General features: G+C 57.5%; 3 protein-coding genes across 11 annotated transcripts; all 3 read left to right on the top strand.

The window, feature by feature from the left end:
• The first annotated feature begins 267 nt into the window (after positions 1-267).
• On the top strand, positions 268-4,774 carry DAXX (death domain associated protein). 8 transcript variants are annotated; one of them, XM_017345027.4, is made up of 8 exons: positions 268-406; positions 1,617-1,875; positions 2,030-2,861; positions 2,962-3,176; positions 3,332-3,539; positions 3,666-4,143; positions 4,260-4,482; positions 4,564-4,774. In XM_017345027.4, the coding sequence occupies exons 2-8, from the start codon at positions 1,669-1,671 to the stop codon at positions 4,621-4,623; spliced, it is 2,223 nt and encodes a 740-aa protein (XP_017200516.3). In that variant the 5' UTR covers positions 268-406; positions 1,617-1,668; the 3' UTR covers positions 4,624-4,774. The 8 variants fall into 8 exon arrangements, with proteins under 8 accessions (XP_017200516.3, XP_017200517.3, XP_051710808.3 ...); XM_017345028.4 differs by having other exon boundaries at positions 386-525; XM_051854848.3 differs by having other exon boundaries at positions 387-406; positions 1,620-1,875.
• Positions 4,775-5,055: 281 nt separating this feature from the next.
• ZBTB22 (zinc finger and BTB domain containing 22) lies at positions 5,056-8,618 on the top strand. 2 transcript variants are annotated; one of them, XM_008262782.5, is made up of 2 exons: positions 5,056-5,233; positions 6,102-8,618. In XM_008262782.5, exons 1-2 carry the CDS (start codon positions 5,082-5,084, stop codon positions 8,089-8,091), a joined length of 2,142 nt encoding a protein of 713 aa, XP_008261004.3. In that variant the 5' UTR covers positions 5,056-5,081; the 3' UTR covers positions 8,092-8,618. The 2 variants fall into 2 exon arrangements, with proteins under 2 accessions (XP_008261004.3, XP_002714511.1); XM_002714465.6 differs by lacking the exon at positions 5,056-5,233 and adding an exon at positions 5,354-5,458.
• A 290-nt stretch (positions 8,619-8,908) lies between these two features.
• TAPBP (TAP binding protein) lies at positions 8,909-20,426 on the top strand. Its single transcript, XM_008262783.5, has 8 exons — positions 8,909-9,053; positions 9,190-9,360; positions 9,573-9,833; positions 17,581-17,979; positions 18,343-18,684; positions 18,762-18,851; positions 18,939-18,976; positions 19,532-20,426. Exons 1-8 carry the CDS (start codon positions 9,017-9,019, stop codon positions 19,541-19,543), a joined length of 1,350 nt encoding a protein of 449 aa, XP_008261005.1. The 5' UTR covers positions 8,909-9,016; the 3' UTR covers positions 19,544-20,426.
• The last annotated feature ends 203 nt before the right edge of the window (positions 20,427-20,629 follow it).

The following is a 20,629-nucleotide window of genomic DNA, read 5'->3' on the forward strand; positions in this document are numbered from 1 at the left end:
AATACCACCACCACCACCTTCAGGGAGCGCGGTGCTCGTTTGTACGCATGCGTCGACATTTCCCGGCCGGGGACGTAGCACCTGGAAGTGGAAGCGGCGGCCGGGCAGCGGCGAGGGGCGCAAAGCCCATTAAGCGGTGGAAACCGGTACCTGGGAGATAGGAAAGCAGGACCGGAAGCCTCACTAATTGCCCAGCGGAAGGAAAAGGTTTTATTTCCCCGTTTAGACACGCCTGCCCTTTCCTGAAGCCATGCACAGCCTTGGCGACCCCAGTTCTTCAGCCAGCCTATTCCACTGCCCCCCTCCCACCCCTGGGAAAGGTGGCTCAGTGGTCTCGGCACGCGACTAGCTGGCGGTTGGGCTCGAGGCAGGAAGTTTCTGATTGGCGGAGTCCCAGAAGCACCAGGTGAAAATAACTCCGCCGGCTGAGGGCCCAAGTCACTGCAGAGCTGGGGCCGTACAACAAAATGGCGGCCCCCAGCAACTTCGGGACGCCCTGAAGGGGGCAGGCCCCGCCCCCTACAGGTCAGGGGGAAGGGAGTCGCGGGCTAGGTGGGCGGTACTAGGCACGCTCGGTAGGGCCTTCCGGAAGCAGGAAGGCTGGGCTCCGTACGACAATATGGCCGCGCTTATACGCATGTAGGCGGAAACTCCGCGGCTTCCGGTCTGTAGTGGGGCCTGCGGTGGGAGGGGGAAGGAAGGCGGAGGGAACCATGCGAGGTTCTGAGATCAGCGGCGAGGGTCGTCTCGTGAGACCGTTTCTGAGGTGCGGGCCGGACTGTGTGGGGAGCGAAAACGGGGGAGGGGATATCGAGGAGGCGGTACTGGGGAGACGCGGGCTCTGAGTCTGAGAGGCATGCTCTGGTACCTTATTCCTGAAGGGAAGTGGGGCGGCTAGGGGTCTGACCTGGGGGAGGGGGACTTGGCGGGAAGCTCATCTACCCTGCCGGCGCGACTCAAGGGTGGGATCCGAGAAGAATCGGGAGAGCCCACTGTAGGTCTCACGATCGGTTACAAGTCACAGAGAGCGACCAGGTAAAATCAGGGTGGGGTGAGAGGGAGGGCTCTTGAGGTGTCATACTCCAACCCAGTGCCCTGGTTTGAAGAAGCCCATCAGAGGGTGAAATACGGAGTTAATTCCAGGAGGGGAAAGGAGAATGGATCGTTGAGAGGACTGTTGGATTGTCTAGGAGTTGGGGTGATCATTAAGGGTGGGGTATGGGTTTGACATGTTTCGGGGTGAAAGGGGCCAGACGTGAGGCAGCCAGAGCGAGTGTGTTTTCCGTGTGTGAGGGTGTCATGGGAATCTGGGAAGCGGGACTGGGGTTGGAAGAACCAACTTGACAACTATGAGAAATAGTGGGGAGATGGAACAGAAAGACCGGAAGCCAATGTGAGAGGTAGAGCTGGGTGTGGCGATTGAATGTTTGCGGTTCCCTGTCCTGGGCCACTTGAAGGGCCCGGGAAGGCATCCAGAGCTAATGGTTGCAGAAGACAGGCAGTGAGGACACTGTTGGGCAGGGCTGGGTGTTGCTGAAACCCACGGAGATTGGAAACTGAGCTGAAGGGAGGGGCTATGCTGGAGGGGCTCTTTCTGAGGCCCCATCCCCTTCCAGCAGGAATTCTGAAACCCCCAACACTTCCTCCCTCCGGGGGATTTGATCCCTCATGGCCACCGCTAACAGCATCATTGTGCTGGATGATGATGACGAAGATGAAGCAGTCGCTCAGCCAGGGCCCTCCCACCCACCCCCCACTCCGGCCTCACCCCAGGCAGAAGCCCCTGGCTCCTCTGAGCCCCATGGGGCCGGAGGAAGCAGTAGTTCTGGCGGCAAGAAATGCTACAAGTTGGAGAATGAGAAGCTGTTTGAAGAGGTGAGCTTTAGGGGAGAAGATTCTTATACCCCAGGGAGGGGGATGGCGCACTGGCTCTCTGGTCCTCTCTCCCCCACTAACTGCACCCCCCCTTCTCTCTCTCAACCCCCTCCCTTGTCTCTTGTCCGCTCTCTTCTTCCCCTGAACCCTCCAGTTCCTTGAACTGTGTAAGACGCAGACAGCGGACCACCCTGAGGTGGTCCCGTTCCTCTCCAGTCGGCAGCAGCGTGCCCACTCTGTGTTTTTGGCCTCAGCGGAGTTCTGCAACATCCTCTCTCGGGTCCTGTCCCGGGCCCGGAGCCGGCCCGCCAAGCTCTACGTCTACATCAACGAGCTCTGCACCGTTCTCAAGGCCCACTCAGCCAAGAAGAAGCTGAACTTCGCTCCTGCTGCCACCGCCTCCAGTGAGCCCTCTGGGAGTAATACTTCTGCAGACCCGGCCTCGGAGCCCAGCAATGCTGAGGCCGCTGTCTCCGAGGCCCCAAGGACCCGTGGCTCCCGCCGGCAGATCCAGCGCCTAGAGCAGCTGCTGGCACTGTACGTGGCGGAGATCCGGAGGCTGCAGGAGAAGGAGCTGGATCTGTCAGAACTGGATGACCCAGACTCCACGTACCTGCAGGAGTCGCGCTTGAAGCGGAAGCTGATCCGCCTCTTTGGGCGACTGTGCGAGCTGAAAGACTGCTCTTCGCTGACCGGCCGGGTCATAGAGCAGCGCATCCCCTACCGCGGCACCCGCTACCCAGAGGTCAACAGGCGCATCGAGCGGCTCATAAACAAGCCAGGCCCCGACACCTTCCCCGACTACGGTGATGTGCTGCGGGCCGTAGAGAAGGCAGCTGTCCGGCACAGCCTCGGCCTCCCGCGCCAGCAGCTCCAGCTCATGGCCCAGGACGCCTTCCGAGATGTGGGCGTCAGGCTACAGGAGCGACGCCATCTCGACCTCATCTACAACTTCGGCTGCCACCTCACGGATGACTACAGGCCAGGTAGCGGGTTAGCGGGGTGCCCGTCGGAGGCAGAGGGGACCGCTCGCCCTCTCTGCCAGGGTGTGGGCTGAGTGCTCTGCTGTCATATCTTCCCATGTAGGCATTGACCCTGCACTGTCAGATCCTGCCTTGGCCCGGCGCCTTCGGGAAAACCGGACCTTGGCCTTGAGCCGCCTAGACGAGGTCATCTCCAAATACGCAATGATGCAAGACAGAAGTGAGGAAGGCGAGAGACAGAAGAGAAGAGCCCGCCTCCCCCAAGGCACCTCTTCCCAGCCTGCAGATTCCCCCACAGCCTCCTTGGATTCTGGTGAGGTGTGGAAGGGACAGCAGCCTTCAGAGAGACCTTGTCCTCCCCCTGCGCCGGCCGCTAGGGGTTCCAGGGTGATGGATGGGGGGGTACAGAGGGAATGCAAGAACCAAACCCCCTGAGGCCAGGGATTCCTTAGAGAAACTCCTTTGTCCTCCAGGGTCCCAGTGGAATGGCTTCCCAGGAGTGCCCTACTACCTCCAAAGCTGAGACAGATGATGAAGAAGATGAGGAAAGTGAGGAGGAGGAGGAAGAGGAGGAGGAGGAAGAGGAGGCCACAGATTCCGAAGAGGAGGAGGATCTGGAGCAGATGCAGGAAGGTCAGGGGGAAGATGAAGAGGAGGAGGAGGAGGAGGAGGAGGGAACAGGTATGTAAGCAGCGTGTCGCCCCGCTGTCAGTGCCTCCTGCGCGCGAGCCGCCCGTGGGAGACCTGGCCCTCGCCCAGCGGCGCTGTCTTCCGTTCTCACAGCAGCTGTCCCCTCTCCTTTTCCAGGTGAGGCTGGAGACAGGAGTCCCGGGCCTCCACCACAGGTCTCCACTGAAAAGAATCCGGAACCCGGCCGAGAGCTCGGCAGGTCTCCCAGGGAGCAGCACAACACAGGACTCAAAGCGCTAGCACCCTCACTGTTGGAAGAGCCCGCGGCCCGCCCCAGCGTGGGTGCGGAAAGGAACGGGGAGCAGCTTGCGGAGGTGCCCCCGGAGGAAGAGAGCCCCGTGTCTCAGCTCTTTGAGCTGGAGATTGAAGCCCTGCCCCTGGATACCACGTCTTCCCCTGAGGAGACGGACGTTTCCTCTTCCAGGAGGCACGCGGAGGAGCCCGTCACCACTGTCTTGGAGAACGGGGCAGCCGCGGTCACCTCCACCTCCTTCAATGGAGGTGTTTCTCCCCATGCCTGGGGAGGTGCCAGCCCCCCCTGTAAGAAGTCTCGGAAGGAGAACCGGCAGATAGCGTCCGGGCCTTTAGGAAACAGGTAACAGCGCCGGCGGGGGAAGAGGGAAGGAGCCAGAGGGATGCCAAGGGGCTCTCAGGCTGGACTCCCTCCAGCTCCAGCCCCGTGCCCCACTGTGAATTTGTTTCCGTACCCAGCTGCGTGGACCGGGAACGAGCCGTGCCTGAGAAGAACGGGAGGAGGAGCCGGCCCCTGCCCAGCCCACCCTCCCCGCTGGCTTCCACGGCCTCAGCCGCGGACTCCTCCACGAGGGTGGACTCTCCCAGCCATGGCCTGGTGACCAGCTCCCTCTGCAGCCCGTCGCCAGCCCGGCTGTCCCAAACCCTGCCGGCACAGCCTGCCCGGGCCAGCACTTACAAGGTAAGGGCGAGGCCCGCTGGTTGTCCCGCCCGCTCGAGCTCCCCGGGTGCGCGCCCTGACTGTGCCTCTGGTTCTCCGCAGACGAGCGTGGCCACGCAGTGCGACCCCGAGGAGATCATTGTGCTCTCGGACTCGGATTAGCTGCCCCGTCCTGCCTCCGTTCGTTCCGGGATGACAGTGGAGGGGGACGGGGGCGGGGGACTGAGTGACCCCTTCTGGTGGTTTCTTTTAAAAAATAAGCTTAAGTTTTACACAGAAACGTTAAAAACAATAAAATGCTTTTCTTACTGTATCCTGCCTGTTCCTTGTCTGCCGCTGAGGGCCGAGCTCCGGACTCGGATCTGCCCTTTCCTAGCCTGGCCCCTACACCGCTCTCCTGATGCCCCGGGTCCCCGGTGTCCGCTACCGAGAACTTTTTAAAAAAAATGTGCTTCGGCCTCCTAACGCGCTTTACTTTCTCACTCCTAGCGGTAGGAGTAAAAGGCCAATCAGGGCCCGACTCGAGGTTATCTGGCCAATCCAGGCCCGGAGGAAGGGGGCGGGGCTTCGAGGGTCTGTCAGCGCTGGGAAGAGGGCTCTCGGATCTCGCAGACCTGCTAATGGACACGGCTCGGAGGCGGGGCCTGGGGAGCGGCGGCCAGGACTCGTCGCCAATGGGAAAAGGCAGGCTGGTAAAATTAAAGGGGAAGGAAGACTTCGGCCGAAACAAGTTCCGAGTCTCCGGCGGAGGAGGGGGCCTGACACCTTTAAGGTGGGATGAGGCCACGGCTCTTTAAAGGAAAAGCAGCCGAGTCGGCCGAGTATTGCCCAGCGGCACGGGCGGGGTGCTTGTCTGTGCCTTTAAAGTCGGAGGGACGGGAGGCGGAGCGGAGGCGGAGGGCGGAGGGAGTCGGCGCAAGATGGCGGCGGGAGGGGCCCAGGCTGCAGCTCTGGCCGCCGAGTGAGGGGCGGGGGGGGCCCGGGGGCGCGCGGCCCGGTAAGCGGGGACGCGCGGGGTTGGGGGGCGCCTTCCGGGTGGGAGAGGAGGCCGAGGTAGCGCTTGGGGCGGAGCAGGCGGGGGCGGGGTCCGGCGGGGGCGGGGGTAGACAAGGGGCGGGGTCGAAGGGATCAAGGGGGGCGGAGCGCAAGGCAGGTTCAAAGGGGGCGTGGTTATAGGTGAGCTGGGGCGGAAGGGGCGTGGCCTGGGGAACTGGGGGGCAAGGGGAGATGGAGGTGGTGTTCTGTGGGGAGGCAGACGTGCCTTCTGTCGAAAAGGAAAGCACCAGACACCCAAAAGGTGGATTTTGGGAAGTCAGGCTCCCAGGGTTACAGGGTCTAGTTCCAAGAGAAGGCGCCCCACTCCCTAGGAGCACCGTATTTCCCTAACCTCCCAGGAAAGGGCCCTGAATTCGGAGTCAGGACACCTGCATTTGCTGGCAGTGGCACTTGCTGGCTGTGTGACCTTGAACGATCTCTTAATCATTCGGAGGCTCAGTTTCCTCATCCACCAAATGGGTTGAGAGGCATATCTGCCTGAGTTGTGGGGAGTTACTCAGGTGACCAGTGTGAACATGTTTCTAAACGGTGAAGGGCTGTGTCGTTTTAAGGTCTTAGCGCTCTTCTCTCTTTTTTCTCCCCAGAGACCCCCCCGGCCGCCCTTCTCCTTCCTTTGTTCCTGTGGCTGGGGGGGGTATCCCCTCCCACCACAACATGGAGCCATCTCCTCTCTCCCCCAGCGGGGCCGCACTCCCCCTGCCTCTGTCGCTGGCTCCACCCCCGCTGCCCCTGCCTGCAGCCGCGGTGGTACATGTGTCCTTCCCCGAGGTGACCAGTGCCCTCCTGGAGTCCCTCAATCAGCAGCGGCTGCAGGGCCAGCTCTGTGACGTGTCCATCCGAGTGCAGGGCCGGGAGTTCCGGGCTCATCGGGCTGTCCTGGCCGCCTCCTCCCCTTACTTCCATGACCAGGTCCTACTCAAGGGCATGACCTCCATCTCACTACCCAGTGTCATGGACCCCGGCGCCTTTGAGACTGTCTTGGCCTCCGCGTACACTGGCCGCCTCAGCATGGCTGCTGCTGACATTGTCAACTTCCTCACGGTGGGCTCCGTGCTCCAGATGTGGCACATTGTGGACAAGTGCACTGAACTCCTCCGAGAAGGCCGGGCCTCTGCCAGCACCACCACCGTCACTACTGCTGCAGCCACCTCTGTCACTGTCCCTGGTGCCGGCGCCCCATCAGGGAGCGGAGGCACCTTGGCCCCCACCTCCGTGGGCTCCGGGCGCTCCCATGCCTCCAGCCGGGCCAGTGAAAATCAGTCTCCCAGCAGCAGCAACTACTTCAGCCCCCGGGAGTCCGCTGATTTCTCGTCTTCCTCCCAAGAGGCATTCACGGCTTCTGCCGTGGGCAATGGGGAGCGGCGAGGAGGCGGCCCTGTATTCCCAGCCCCCGTGGTTGGCAGTGGGGGAGCCAGCTCTGGGAAGCTGCTGTTGGAGGCAGACGAGCTGTGTGATGATGGCGGAGATGGGAGGGGTGCGGTGGTCCCTGGGGCTGGGCTCCGGCGACCCGCTTACACCCCTCCCAGCATCGTGCCGCAGAAACACTGGGTCTATGTGAAGCGGGGTGGGATCTGCCCAGCACCAGCACCCCTTGTTCCCCAAGACCCAGACCTAGAGGAGGAGGAGGAGGAAGATCTGGTGTTGACCTGTGAGGATGATGAAGATGAGGAGCTGGGGGCTAGCTCTGGGGTCCCATCAGGGGGAGGGCCTGAGGCCACCCTCAGCATAAGCGATGTCCGGACTCTGACGGAGCCGCCGGACAAGGGGGAGGAGCAGGTCAACTTCTGTGAGTCCTCCAATGACTTTGGCCCCTATGAGGGTGGGGGTCCTGGGGCCGGGCTTGACGACTCAGGGGGGCCGACCCCCTCCTCCTACGTCCCCTCCCACCCCCCAAGAGCCCTCCTTCCCTTGGACATGCAGGGCAACCAGATCCTGGTTTTCCCGTCATCTTCGTCCTCCTCCTCCTCCTCCTCTCAGGCTCCAGGCCAGCCACCAGGAAGCCAAGGGGAACACGGGCCGACAACGCTGGGGGGCACGTCCTCCGCGGGGAGCCTGGGCGTGGCCAGCACCCCCGGGGGGACTGGCAGTGGGGACGGAAACAAGATCTTTCTGTGCCACTGTGGAAAAGCTTTCTCCCACAAGAGCATGCGGGACCGGCACGTGAACATGCACCTCAACCTGCGGCCCTTTGACTGCCCTGTGTGCAACAAAAAGTTCAAGATGAAACACCACCTGACCGAGCACATGAAGACCCACACAGGCCTCAAGCCCTACGAGTGCGGTGTCTGCGCCAAGAAGTTCATGTGGCGAGACAGCTTCATGCGCCACCGGGGACACTGTGAGCGCCGGCACCGCATGGGTGGGGGTGGGGCCGGACCCGGACCTGGACCCGGACCAGGACCAGGGGGGCCCACCGCACCAGCCCTGCCGCCCAAAAGAGAGTCCCCTGGAGCTGGTGGGGGCAGCGGCGATGAGGCGGGTGGGGCCACACCCCCGTCCAGTCAACGCGGCTGGTCCCCCGCCAGTGTCCCCAAGGTGGAGATGGGCTTCAGTGGGGGTGGAGCAGCAAACTGAAGGGGCAGGCTCCTTGGAGTAGCTTCAGAAGAGAGAACAGGAGCGCCGCCATGGCCCCTGGGTGGTTTCCCACCACCCTTACTGTCTTCCTTGTATCTCTACGGACTTGTACATATGCTGGAGGGGGAACCACGGTGCCTCCCAAGGTATCCCTGGAGCTAAGCCCTTCCTTCCCCTCTGATGGGTACACCCAAGCCCCAGCTCCGCAGAGCAAGGCGCACATTGTGGTGGGGAGGGGAGGGCAGGGGTTCGGCATCCTGGAGTCAAGGGTTAAGGGTCAGGTGATTGTAGTCTGTGCCTGAAGTCTGTGTTTGTGTCGTCGTGGAGACCAGGCCTTTGACCCCCACCCTTGTCCTAGAACCTACCTTCTGTGGCAGGAAGCATCCCTCATTTCTGTCCTGTCTCAGCCCGTGGGGATCCCCAACTCCGTTCTCATGGGGTGTGGGTGGAGGGCGAGGGAGTGAGTCTTAGGAGTACAAGGTTTTAATTTTTTTAAACAATAATTAAAATATTTATTGGTCATTTCACTTGGCTTCCGGACCGCCCCTATGTGTTTGCTGGTTACCCAGCAGAGGTAGAGGAAAGCTAGGATAATGGTTCTGGGGGAACGGGAGGGGAGGGGCGGGCAGGTGCGGGGAGGTTCTCTGAGAGGGAGCCCAGGTTCCGGGAGGGTTCCAACTTGGCGCTGCTGGGTGGTCCAGGAGGGCGCGGCAGGGCCGAGGTGCCCACCTGAACTGGGGAGGATGCTCCTCGGTCCCTACGTGGCCAGTGCGGGAGGCACCCGCCGCCCACGCACGCGCCCTCACCTAACCGAGCGGGGATTTCCTCCGTCCGGTTCTGCTGGCTTTCGGAGGAAAGTGAAAGTGAAAGAGGGAACTGGAACGAGAGGCTTCGGGGCTGAGAAGACTGAGGAGAGCGCAGCGCCATGAAGCCCCTGTCCCTGCTCGTCGCCGTGGCTTTGGGTGAGCGACCCCCGCGACTCCTCGCCCGGGAGCTGCGAGATGGAAATGGAGGGAGGCGGTTGCATCCCGCGCCAGGGTGAAGGGTGGGTCACCCGACGTCCCGGCCGCCCCCCTCACTCGCGCCGCTCTCCCCCAGGCCTGGTGACCCGCGTCTCGGCTGGACCCGCGGTGATCGAGTGCTGGTTCGTGGAGGACGCGCGCGGGGGCGGCCTGAACAAGAGGCCCGCGGCACTGCTGCTGCGCCAGGGACCCGGGGGACCGCCGCCCCGGCCGGACCTCGACCCTGAGCTCTACCTCAGCGTGCACGGTGAGTCTTCTGGGACTCGCCCTCCCCTCTGCCGCCCCACCTGAAGCCCCTGCCCTTTGGATAACCTCAGTTTCCCCCTCGGTGACTGAAGCTGGCCCAGCCTCACCTCACTACCGGTAGTCCGTGCATTTGAAATTCCCCGAACGCTGCCCTTCCAGCCCCTTTCCCCGCCGTGCGCCTACAACTGCAACTCCCCTCCTGGGCTCTCGCAGATCCCGCGGGCGCCCTGCAAGGCGCCTTCAGGCGGTATCCCCGAGACGCCCCTGCGCCCCACTGCGAGATGACCCGCTTCGTCCCGCTCCCGGCCTCCGCCAAGTGGGCCAGCCGCCTGACCCCGGAGCAGGACTGCCCGCGGGCCCTGGACGGGGCTTGGCTGATGGTCAGCGTGTCCAGCCCGGTCCTCAGCCTCTCCAGCCTCCTGCGACCTCAGCCGGAGCCTCAGCCGGAGCCGGCTCTCATCACCATGGCAACAGGTAGCGGGGTGGAGGGAGGTGGAGATGGGCGGGTGCCGGCTGCGGGTCCCGATCGGCCGGCGACTCGCAGTGCGGACCAGGTTCAGTTTCCGCTTTTGTAAAGCGGAGCGGGTCGGCCTGAGCTACTCTACCTCTACCGCGCCTGCCACCCAGCAGAAGAGGGCGGGAACCGCGGCGGGGCGGGGCTTCCGCCCCGGGGCCTCAGCCCTGCGAGGTGATGGGGCAGGGAGGGGCTCGGGAGCGGAACTTCTGTCTTCGCTTCTCCCCGAGCTGTGCCTTGCCAAGCACCCTCGCCTTTGGCAGTTCACCTGTTTCAAAATCCAGCCTCCGAGCCTCGCCCGTGCCCACCCCGCGCGCGGCGGCCGCCTCTCTCAGGCGCACGGGCCTGCGGTGGCTCGGCTCGCCCGAAAGAGGGCGCTAGCGGGCCGTGGGGCCGCGGCGAGAACGGCGGAGCCCGCTCAGTGCGCAGGCCCAGGCGGTTCGGGTGCCCCCGGGGCCCTGGGGCGAGCCTGTCGCGGGGCTCGGCCGGGGTGCGGAGTCGGGGGCTGGTTTCTGCCTGGGCTGCCTGGGAGCGTTCCCGCTCCGTAGTCGGGGCCAGGGTAGCGGCCCGGCCTCCCTCAATCTCGTTTTAGTTAACAGTCCAGCCCGCAGACAGGTGGATCACAGCCGAGCCCCTGCACCCCGCTTCCGCCGTGCTCTCCTTTCTGCGGGTCACCCGCAGGACCCGAGGAACGGACGGCCCCCAGCCCGAGCCCCCAGTTCTGCCCAGGGCTGCGCTCTTAGCCCCAGCGCCTCCTGAGGCGGGGCGGCACTGGGGAGGGGTGTGTCGGAGGGCTGCGGGCTTCCCCGAGGTGGGGGGCGAAGGCGCTTCCAACTGTGAAATGTGGATGCTACTTCCCGGCTGCCTTCCTGTTGTTGTGACTCTCAGGGGAGGCAGTGTGTTAATTTATTCACTGAGTCAATAAACATGTATTAGCACCAAGAATAAACTGGGGCTCAGTAATTCGCAGTCCAGGCTGCAAATAAGAATCTTCCTGAAAGCTAAAGAATACCCACACCAGTGGGTATACTCTCTCCAGGCCAATTACCAGACTCTGTTGGGTGGCCTGGAGCACTATTTTTTCTTCTTTTTTATAAAACTCACCGGAATGTTATGCTTGAAGAATACAGCATATGAAATCACAAGAAGGTCCAAATGAAGTCACTAGGCTTCAAACGTATAATACATTATCAGATGCAGCAAAATATTAATTAACCTGAATTCCGCATCAGAAAGAAAACAGGTGTGGAAAATAGCTAAGTTTACTTGAGAAACAGATGTACTGAAAATAGAAAGTGTAAGGATGTGACAGTACAAATTAGAAAAGCCAACACTTACTAACTTATTAACTAACCTTTGGTACTTAAACGTTTTATTTTTATTTATTTATTTTTTAAATTTATTTATTGGGGCCAGCGCTGTGGTGCAGTAGGTTAAAGCCCTGGCCTGAAGCGCCAGCATCCCATATGGGCACTGGTTCTAGTCCCAGCTGCTCCTCTTCCAATCTGGCTCTCTGCTGTGGCCTGGGAAAGCAGTAGAAGATGGCCCTCGTCCTTGGGCCCCTGCACTTATGTGGGAGACCTGGAGGAGGCTCCTGGCTTCAGATTGGTGTGGCTCTGGCCGTTGCGGCCATTGTGGAGTGAACCAGTGATGGAAGACCTCTCTTTCTCTCTCTACTTCTCTCTGTAACTCTGTCTTTCAAATAAATAAAATAGATCTTTCGATTTTTAATAAATCTTTATTTTGCAGAGGCAAAAAGACAGAAGAGATCTTCTGGCCCCTAAACTTTTTTTAAAAGACAATTCCTTCTACCTTATCCAAATGCACTTCGTGTGTATGACATCCATGAAGTGACTTCAACTTAAAACATTCAGCAAAATCAATATTTTTGTTATACAGGAATGTGTCCTTAATAAATGTACAAGATTTTCCTTTTTCTAAAACTGTGAAAATATGATCATTAAGAAATTTAATATTTTACTTATTTAGCCTTCCAATTAAAATTGGAATTCTGGCTGTCACAATCTATTTTGGGGCTTGGGAATATAGAAATTTAAATGATTTGGCAATTGACAGAAATTCAATTACTTCATACTAGCTTTTTTTAAAAAGAAATTATTTATTTATTTGAAACTCAGAGTTACACAGAGATAGAAGGAGAGGAAGAGAGAGAGGTCTTCCATCTGCTGGTTCACTCCCCAATTGGCCGCAATGTCTGGAGCTGCGCCAATCTAAAGCAAAGAGCCAGGAGCTTCTTCTGGGTCTTCCATGTGGGTGCAGGGGCCCAAGGACTTGGGCCATCTTCTACTGCTTTCCCAGGCCACAGCAGAGAGCTGGATTGGAAGAAGAGCAGCCAAGACTAGAACCGGCACCCATATGGGATGCCGGCATTGGAGGTGTCGGCTTTACCCGCTATGCCACAGTGCTGGCCCCTACTTCAAACTATCTTAAGTGGCTTTTCCTTTCTGGTTCCAAAATACAAACAATATGCCTTTCTTCAACACACTGGATTCCAATAATCACTGCCACACTTCATTGAAATCAAATTAAATCTCCCTTTTAACGAGCAGGTTAAACTGTTTTTCATTTAGGGCTGATCAGTGATGACAGGCTTTCCTGAAACCAATCTCAAAGTATCACTCAATTATGCTGAAGGAGACAATGATGCCATTTCAAAAGGTAGCATTGGACTATCTAGGCCATCTGGTCAAGAAAATGAAAATATAATGTTAAAAACAATAAGTAAACTGTAAGTTAAGTTAAAAAACAAAACCCTCTTTCATAGTAAGCATGCTCCTTAACTTTTATTTCTTTCCCCTGGCAAAGCTTTGCCTATTAATGAACCTCAGTTAAACCTCAGAACCCAAGCAATTGTTTCACAAGCCCTGGAGTACTTTTTTTTTTTTTTTTTTTTTTTTTTTTTGACAGGCAGAGTGGACAGTGAGAGAGAGAGACACAGAGAGAAAGGTCTTCCTTTGCCGTTGGTTCACCCTCCAATGGCCGCCGCGGATGGCAGGAGCCAGGTACTTATCCTGGTCTCCCATGGGGTGCAGGGCCCAAGCACTTGGGCCATCCTCCACTGCACTCCCGGGCCACAGCAGAGAGCTGGCCTGGAAGGGGAGAAACCGGGACAGAATCCGGTGCCCCAACCGGGACTAGAACTCGGTGTGCCGGCGCCGCAACGCGGAGGATTAGCCTAGTGAGCCGCAGTGCCGGCCAGTCCTGGGGTACTTTCAAGGGTTGAAGAGATGATCAGGTAGATGTACACCTGCTCTAAAGGGCGTCCGGGCAGCGTGAGGGGCAGACCAGCTCAAGCCAATGCAGGAAGTGCAGGTGGGGTCCCTGACGGTTCACCAGGCAGGAGGATGGTCCGCAGCTCACAAAGCAGGCAAAAACCAAGGACCTGTGTTCTGTCTTTTCAAGATTTTCTGCTTGATAAGGGATTTCAGGAAATGGATGCTGTTGTTTTGTGTGACATTTCTCCAATGCTGAGATCATTGATAATCTTGCTAATATACATTTATACATTTTTAAAGATTTCTTTCTTTATTTGAAAGACAGGAAGAGAGAGAGAGAGTGAGTAATCTTCCATCTGCTGGTTCACTCCCCCAGATGGCCACAATGACCCAGGCTGGGCCAGGCCCAAGCCAGGAACCAGGAACTTCTTCCAGGTCTCCCACCTGGGTGCAGGGGCCCAAGCACTTGTGCTATCTTCCACTACATTCTCAGGCCAGAAGCAGGGAGCTGGATCAGAAGAGGAACAGCTGGGACATGAACTGGTGCCCATATGAGATGCCGGCACTGTAGGCAGAGGCTTTACCTGCCAAGCCACAGTGCTGGCCCCAATACATTCTTCCTTACTAAGTAGCTTAGCGTGTTTGTTGACAAATCTCCTTTCTCAACATACTTTGTATGTACATGCTGTTTAGTTTTCACCATTCTAAAACATTGCTATCAAAATCTCAAATTTACAAAAGTAGGGATAGGATAATGGAGCCCTCTGTGTTTACCCTGCCCGCTTGTGTAGCTATTACATTTTACCAAAATCTTCACTTATCCTACCTCTCCTCCATGTTTTTTTTAAAATCATTTTAAAGCACATCCCAGGCATCCTATTATTTTACTCATAAATTCTCAGTAAGCATCCCTGAGGATAATTTGTGGGAGGCAGGGCTAAAATTGCTTCCAATAACCCTGTTAGCTTAGGGGTTAAACTTTAAACATCTTCCTGTGGATCTTTTCCACCAGTTCAATAGGTTTTTGGATTTTGAGAAACTAATTGAAATTTCAGACCTTCTTTCTTTTCTCTACTGAACTAAGACAATCTGATGAAGTTGAGAAAAGTTTTTTAAAAGATTTATTTATTTGTTTGAAAGGCAGAGAGTTTCAGAGAGAGAGAGAGAGAGACAGAGAGACAGAGAGATCTTACATCTGCTGGTTCACTCCCCAAATGGCCACAATGGCCAGAGCTGTGCCGATCTGAAGCCAGGAGCCAGGAGCTTCTTCCAGGTCTCCCACATGGGGGCAGCGGCCCAAGCACTTGGGCCATCCTCCACTGCTTTTGAAGGCGGGTTAGCAGAGAGCTGGATCGGAAGTGAAGTAGCTGAGACTTGAACTGGTGCCCACATGGGATGCTGATGTCCCAGGCAGATTTACCCATGATGCCACAGCCGGCCCTGAGAAAACTTTATAGGCCTCAGCAGCTGGGATTAAAAAATAACAAGAGAAAAAAATGACTTCTATGTATAGAACCTCGTCCCTTGTAGGAGGGAACAGCAGTGGCACTGAGCTTGAAGGACATGGAATACGTGGATGTTAGAAAACTGGAAAGACGTGGGAAACGGAAGGAATTGTATGACCTAGGCAGAGCGGTGCTCAGGGATTCAAGTTGCTTGCTTCTTTGAAAGCTAAGCCACAACGCCAGCCCATGATTCGAGTTTCTTTGGGGTACAAGAGAGGGACTCTATGTGGCTGGTTCTTAGGGCATAGGGGAAATATGAAGAGATGATTAGGGGCTGGATTTTCAAATATGTTGAAAGTGAGAGGGGCCAGTGCCATGGTGCAGATTAATCTTCCGCCTGCAGCGCCAGCATCCCATATGGGCGCTGGTTCTAGTCCTGGCTGCTCCACTTCTGATCCAGCTCTCTGCTGTGGCCTGGGAAAGCAGTAGAAGATGGTCCAAGTCCTTGGGCCTCTGCACCCACATAGGAGACCGGGAAAAAGTACCTGGCTCCTGGCCTCAGATCGGCACAGCTCCGGCCGTTGTGGCCATTTGGGGAGTGAACCAATGGAAGGAAGACCTTTCTCTCTGTCTCTCCCTCTCACTGTCTGTAATTCTACCTCTCAAATAAATAAATAAATAAATAAAATCTTTAAAAAAAAAAAGTGAGGCTTTATTCTGCAGATGACAGTGAATGTCAGAAGTTGGGTGTATTTTGGGGGAGGAGAAACATTATTCTAAAAAGCCTATTCTTTTGATTCTTATAAAAGGTAGGTGAGGGGGGTGGTGTTTTGGCACAGTGGGTGAAGCCACTGCTTGTTGTGTTGCCAGCAGCCCATGTGGGCATGGGTTCAAGTCCTGGCTGCTCTGCTTCCAACCCAGCTTCCTGCTAATTCACCTGGGAAAGCAGCAGATGATGGCCCAAGTGCTTGGGCCCCTGTACTCACAAGGGAGACATAGATGAAGCTCCTGACTCCTGGTTTTGGCCTGCCCAGCCTCAGCTGTTGTGGCCATCTGAAGAGTGAACCAGCAGATGGAAGATCTCTCTCTCTCTCTCTCTCTCTCTCTCTCTCTCTCTGTAACTTTTTAAATAAATAAAAATTTTAAAAGAAAAAAAGTAGGCAAGGATCAGATCATTGAACTAGTAAGCAGAATATAGGTCAAGAGATTTTCCCAAGATACCTAGCAAGCCCATGATGGTAATGAGAACAGCAAGAGCTAACATCATCAAGCATATTCTAGATACCAGACCCTGTTCTAAGCAGTTCTCTGCACAGTCTCTTTTATTCTGCTTCATAATCATCAGACATGGGTATTAATGCTATCCCCAGATTGCAGATGAAGAAATCTGAGGCACAGAGCAGTTAGGTAACTTATCCAAGGACACACAGTTTGTAAAAATCAGGGCTAGAAATTGAACTGTGTCGTTAGCTGCTGACTTCCCAGGTAGCTTGGTTTTAAACAGGCCAGGGACCTGATCGGACTTGTAGCCACACGTTTGACTTCCACGTGAAGGAGGAGTTGAAGGGGAGAGAGACTGAGGATAAGGCAGACAAAAGAGGAAGCTGTTGTCATTTTCCAAAAATATGTTGATGAGAACCTGAGTGAGTACCGGATGTGAGATCTGTTAGGGTCTGGTGGAGACAGCACACAATGTGTGATTTCTGGCAATCCGAGGCCAGGGACTTCTGTCTTGCTCACTGTTCTCTACCTCTACATGATTATATCCTGAACATCCGTGGTGCTTAATAAATACTTATTGAATGAGCAAATGAGAGGAGGTCTGAGTGCCTCCAAGTGTTTGCCCTTCGTGTCTGGGGGCTGATGGTGCATTCTTCACAGCCAGGAAAGGTGGGCGTAGGGGCAGCATGGGCGTGTTGGAGAGATGTGATGTGTTGGAGCCCATGAAGTGTGCCTGGCAGACAGTTAAGTGTGAGCAAAACGAGCAGCAGACGTAGTGCATTTCAGGCTCTGTGGTAAGCACCTGCCATGGATTGAATCCCAAAGCAGGAAGTTACTGGATATGGCTAGCAAGAGAAGTTAAGTGATCTACTCCTCACAAGGACCCCAGGAGGTAACTAATATTCTTATCATAACTATCTTAGAGATTAAGCTGAGCCATGGAAAAGGGACCCAAGACTATACAATTAAGCTGCTGAGTTTGTTTTGTTGTTGATTTATTTATTTGAAAGAGAGAGAGAGAGAGAGTGAGCGCTCCCATCTGCTTATTTACTCTTCGGATGGCCACAACAGCCAGGGTTGGGCCAGGCCAAACTCAGGAGCCTGGAACTCTCCCACGTGGGTGCAGGGGCCCAAGCACTTGGCTCATCATCCGCTGCCTTCCCAGGTGAGAAAGTGAGAGAGCTGGATTGGAAGTGGAGCAGCTGGCACTTGAACAAGTCTGGAGTGTCGGTGTTGGGTGTTGCAAGCAGTAGCTCAACTTGCTGTGCTGCAGTGCTGGCCCCTAGAGTTGTTTTGAACGAAGACAGCGAGGCTCCAGGCCCTTAACCATTGCGCTACACTGCTTCAGGAGACAAAGGTGTCTGTGCAAAAGCCAGACTTCTGGAGTCAGTAAATGTTCTATACAGTAGCAGAAGGGTCGACAGCCGTAGCTTCATCGGGAACCGGGGAAGCCCTGGCTTTTCACGGGTGGTGCCTGAAGACTGGGTTGGTACAGATGGTGTCAGAAATGCCCTCAGATGTCACTGGCCCCAGAACCTGAGTGGGCCGTGTCTTCAGAGCCGGCTTCCAGGCCTGCACCCGCTCACCATCCCTGGGCACCCTTACACTAGAAAGGTCTCACCCTCAGCCACACCGGCTCCCACCCAGTCCCAGGGCAAAGGAGACCTGTAGGGAGGCCTGGCAGAGATGAGTATCAGAAAAGGTGTCCTCAGGGGTGGGAAAACTGGAATTCAGGGCTCCCTCTAACTCCACTTCTCTCCCTCTCCTTCTCTCCCTCATGCCCACCCCCCTCCTGTCCTTCCCAGCGGTACTGACCGTCCTCACCCACACCCCTGCCCCTCGAGTCCGTCTGGGACGAGACGCCATGCTGGACTTGAGCTTCGCCTACATGCCCCCAACCCCTGCAGCTGCTACCTCGCTGGCCCCAGGCCCTCCTCCCTTTGGACTCGAGTGGCGACGCCAGCACCTGGGTAAGGGGCACCTGCTCCTGGCTGCAACTCCTGGGCTGAATGGGCAGATGCCAGCTGCCCAGGAGGGGGCGGTGGCATTCGCTGCTTGGGACGATGATGAGCCCTCAGGCCCATGGACCGGAAATGGGACCTTCTGGCTGCCTGCAGTGCGGCCCTTTCAGGAGGGCACCTACCTGGCCACCGTACACCTGCCATACCTTCAAGGGCAGGTCACCCTGGAGCTTGCTGTGCACAGTGAGTTGGGGATGAAAGTCGCCAAGGGTAGAGGGTGGGACCTGGGGTTAGGGGGTACCCTGGGAGGGATGGGGATGCTGAAGAAGTAGTCAGGCAAGGGAAGCCGGTGGACGATCGGTGGCCACCTGAGGAGCTACGGGACAAAGGCAGGAAGGTGAAGTGAGGGTCCCTGAAAATTGGGGGGAGGGTTAAACGGGATTCCCGTGAAGCACCAATGGGGAGATAGCGGGGGTCCCCATGGCAGAAGAGAAAACCTGGCTAGAGCCCCGTATGGAGGCAGCTAGGGGAGGCGGGAAAACCCAGGACCTCAGAGGGAGAACGTTGTGGGTCCACTCTCTCATGCTCCGTTCCTACTCTGCCCAGAGCCCCCCACGGTGTCCCTGAAGCCCGCTCCCGTCGTGTGGGCTGCCCCCGGGGAGGCACCCCCGGAGTTGCTCTGCCTCGTGTCCCACTTCTACCCTTCCGAGGACCTGGAGGTGGAGTGGGAGCTCCGGGGCGGCGCCGAGGGCGGCTCGCGGAAGGTCGGGGGGCAGAGCTGGCTCTCCGCCCTGCGCCACCATTCCGACGGCTCCGTCAGCCTCTCCGCGCACCTGCGGCCGCCTCCGGTCAGCGCCGAGCAGCACGGGGCGCGCTACGCCTGCCGCGTCCTCCACCCCAGCCTGCCTGCCTCGGGGCGCAGCGCCGAGGTCACCCTGGAGGTGGCAGGTGAGTGGGGGGGCTCTGGGGAGCCTGGGCCAGCGGCGGGGACAACTCGGAGCTCACGAGCCCCTTCCGCGTGCCAGGTCTCTCGGGGCCCTCGCTGGAGGACAGCGTCGGCCTTTTCCTGTCTGCTTTCTTCCTCCTGGGACTCATCAAGGCGCTGGGCTGGGTCGGTGAGTGTGGTTCTCAGGCGGTGGGCATTCCCCCCACCCTGCCCCGCGAGCACTCCTACAGCGTTCCTTCTCATTCTTTCCCCACAGCTGCCTGCCGGTCCACTCGTCCGGGTTCAGAGGAGAAGGTAACCGCACTCAGCCTCCCCCTGTCTTTCTCTCATTGTACCCTCCTCCCCAGCTGTCACCGCAGGAGAGGGGGCCCAGACCAGGAATTCACGGAGCTGGGTTAACTGCCTGCAGGCCCCGTGACCACGCTGCTGAGGCTACAGCTGTGTCCTTGGCTGTGGGGATTGAGTTTATTTAAGCTGTGCTGTCCAATAGGAATAGAACGTATACATTTATATATGTAAATTTAAACAATGTGGTTAAACAGGCACAATTAATGGAACAAGACACTTTAAGTAATATATCCACATACTGCCATTTTACATGTATACAATCAGTCTTGTTTGCATTCTAAGTCTTCACAAACAAGTGTTCATTCTAGATGGTCAGCACATCTCCGCGGGGACTGGCTGCCCTCCACACGGGGGTGGGGCCTTTGGAGACTCAGTGCCGGGCTGGCAGGCAGTCAGCAAAGCCCCATGCTTCTCCCACAGAGGTTCACGTTTGTGGATGGGCCCCTCAGCCTACCTCCTTAAGTCCCCCAATTCCTTACCCCCTTCTTGCTTCTCTTCCAGAAAACCCAGTGAGGGCACCCGCCACCACCACGCGGACGCCTCCATCATCTCTGGCCCGAGCTACTGCAGTGGCCCCGCAAAATATTACCGCACCATCTGCTCCTACTCCCTCGTTTCCAGCCACTGAGTGGCTTTTCTAAAAGACACAAATCACAGGGCATTCATCTTCGAACTCTAGGGCAATGGTTCTCACAGTTTTTGGTCTCAGGACCTCTTAGAAATCATCAAGGACCTCAGAGAGCTGTGTGCATGACGAGTAGCGCTATTTACCGTATTTAAAGCTATTTACCGTATTTAAATGACACGCACACGTCCCATTTGCTGTGAGGGGGACGGTGTGGCTTCACATCAGGTGGCTTTCTGGGCAGCGCCACCGCACACTCCCTGAAAATGATGCTGGACACGATGTTGGCGCGATCCGCTCTTGATTCTACATACCCCCCCCCCAGAACTAGACTCGGGGGCCTCGGGGACAGAGACCACACTTGAAGAACCAGGGCTCTAGGGCCAGATCCATTCTTCTGGCTCCTGCCAACGTGTCCCCTCGCGCGGGAGCCCCCAGCCTCCTCCCGGCGCCCCTTCCACAGGACGGCTCTCCTTTCCCCCGGTGAGCTCAACGCCGCCCGCCGGGCCCGGGCCCGGGCCCGGGCCCCAGCGCTCTGCCCCCTCTGCTGGTCACCCCTCACGCTCCCTGGGCTACAGGCCGGGTCAGCCTCCTCGTCCTCCCGGGCTGGGGGCTTCTCCAGGGCAGGCAGCGGCCCGGCGACGCCCACCAGAGGGCGCTCCTCTAAAAGCTGCTGATGCTGGAGGACGGGAGCGGCGACCGCGCGGCTTAGGGACTCTGAGGGGGCGGGGGTCGGGTCTAATCGTGTGGCAATAAAGTTGTCTTCCGGTACTTCCAACTGGATCTCATTCTGCCCCAATGAACCTTCCAGTCACATCGGGCCCCGATCTCCCAAAGGGGCCCAGAGCATCCACCACCCAGGCGAAACAGTTTGAGTGCTCGCCACAGGTCGCCAAGGAGCCGACTCCCCGCGGGAGCGAGACGACGCCGCGCGCCAGCGGAGGTCCAGGCCCCGAGCACCGGAAACCCCGGAG

The sequence above is a fragment of the Oryctolagus cuniculus genome, chromosome 5, assembly GCF_051225735.1.
Source record: "Oryctolagus cuniculus isolate XC-2025 breed Fujian yellow rabbit chromosome 5, ASM5122573v1, whole genome shotgun sequence".
Lineage (NCBI taxonomy): Eukaryota > Metazoa > Chordata > Mammalia > Lagomorpha > Leporidae > Oryctolagus > Oryctolagus cuniculus.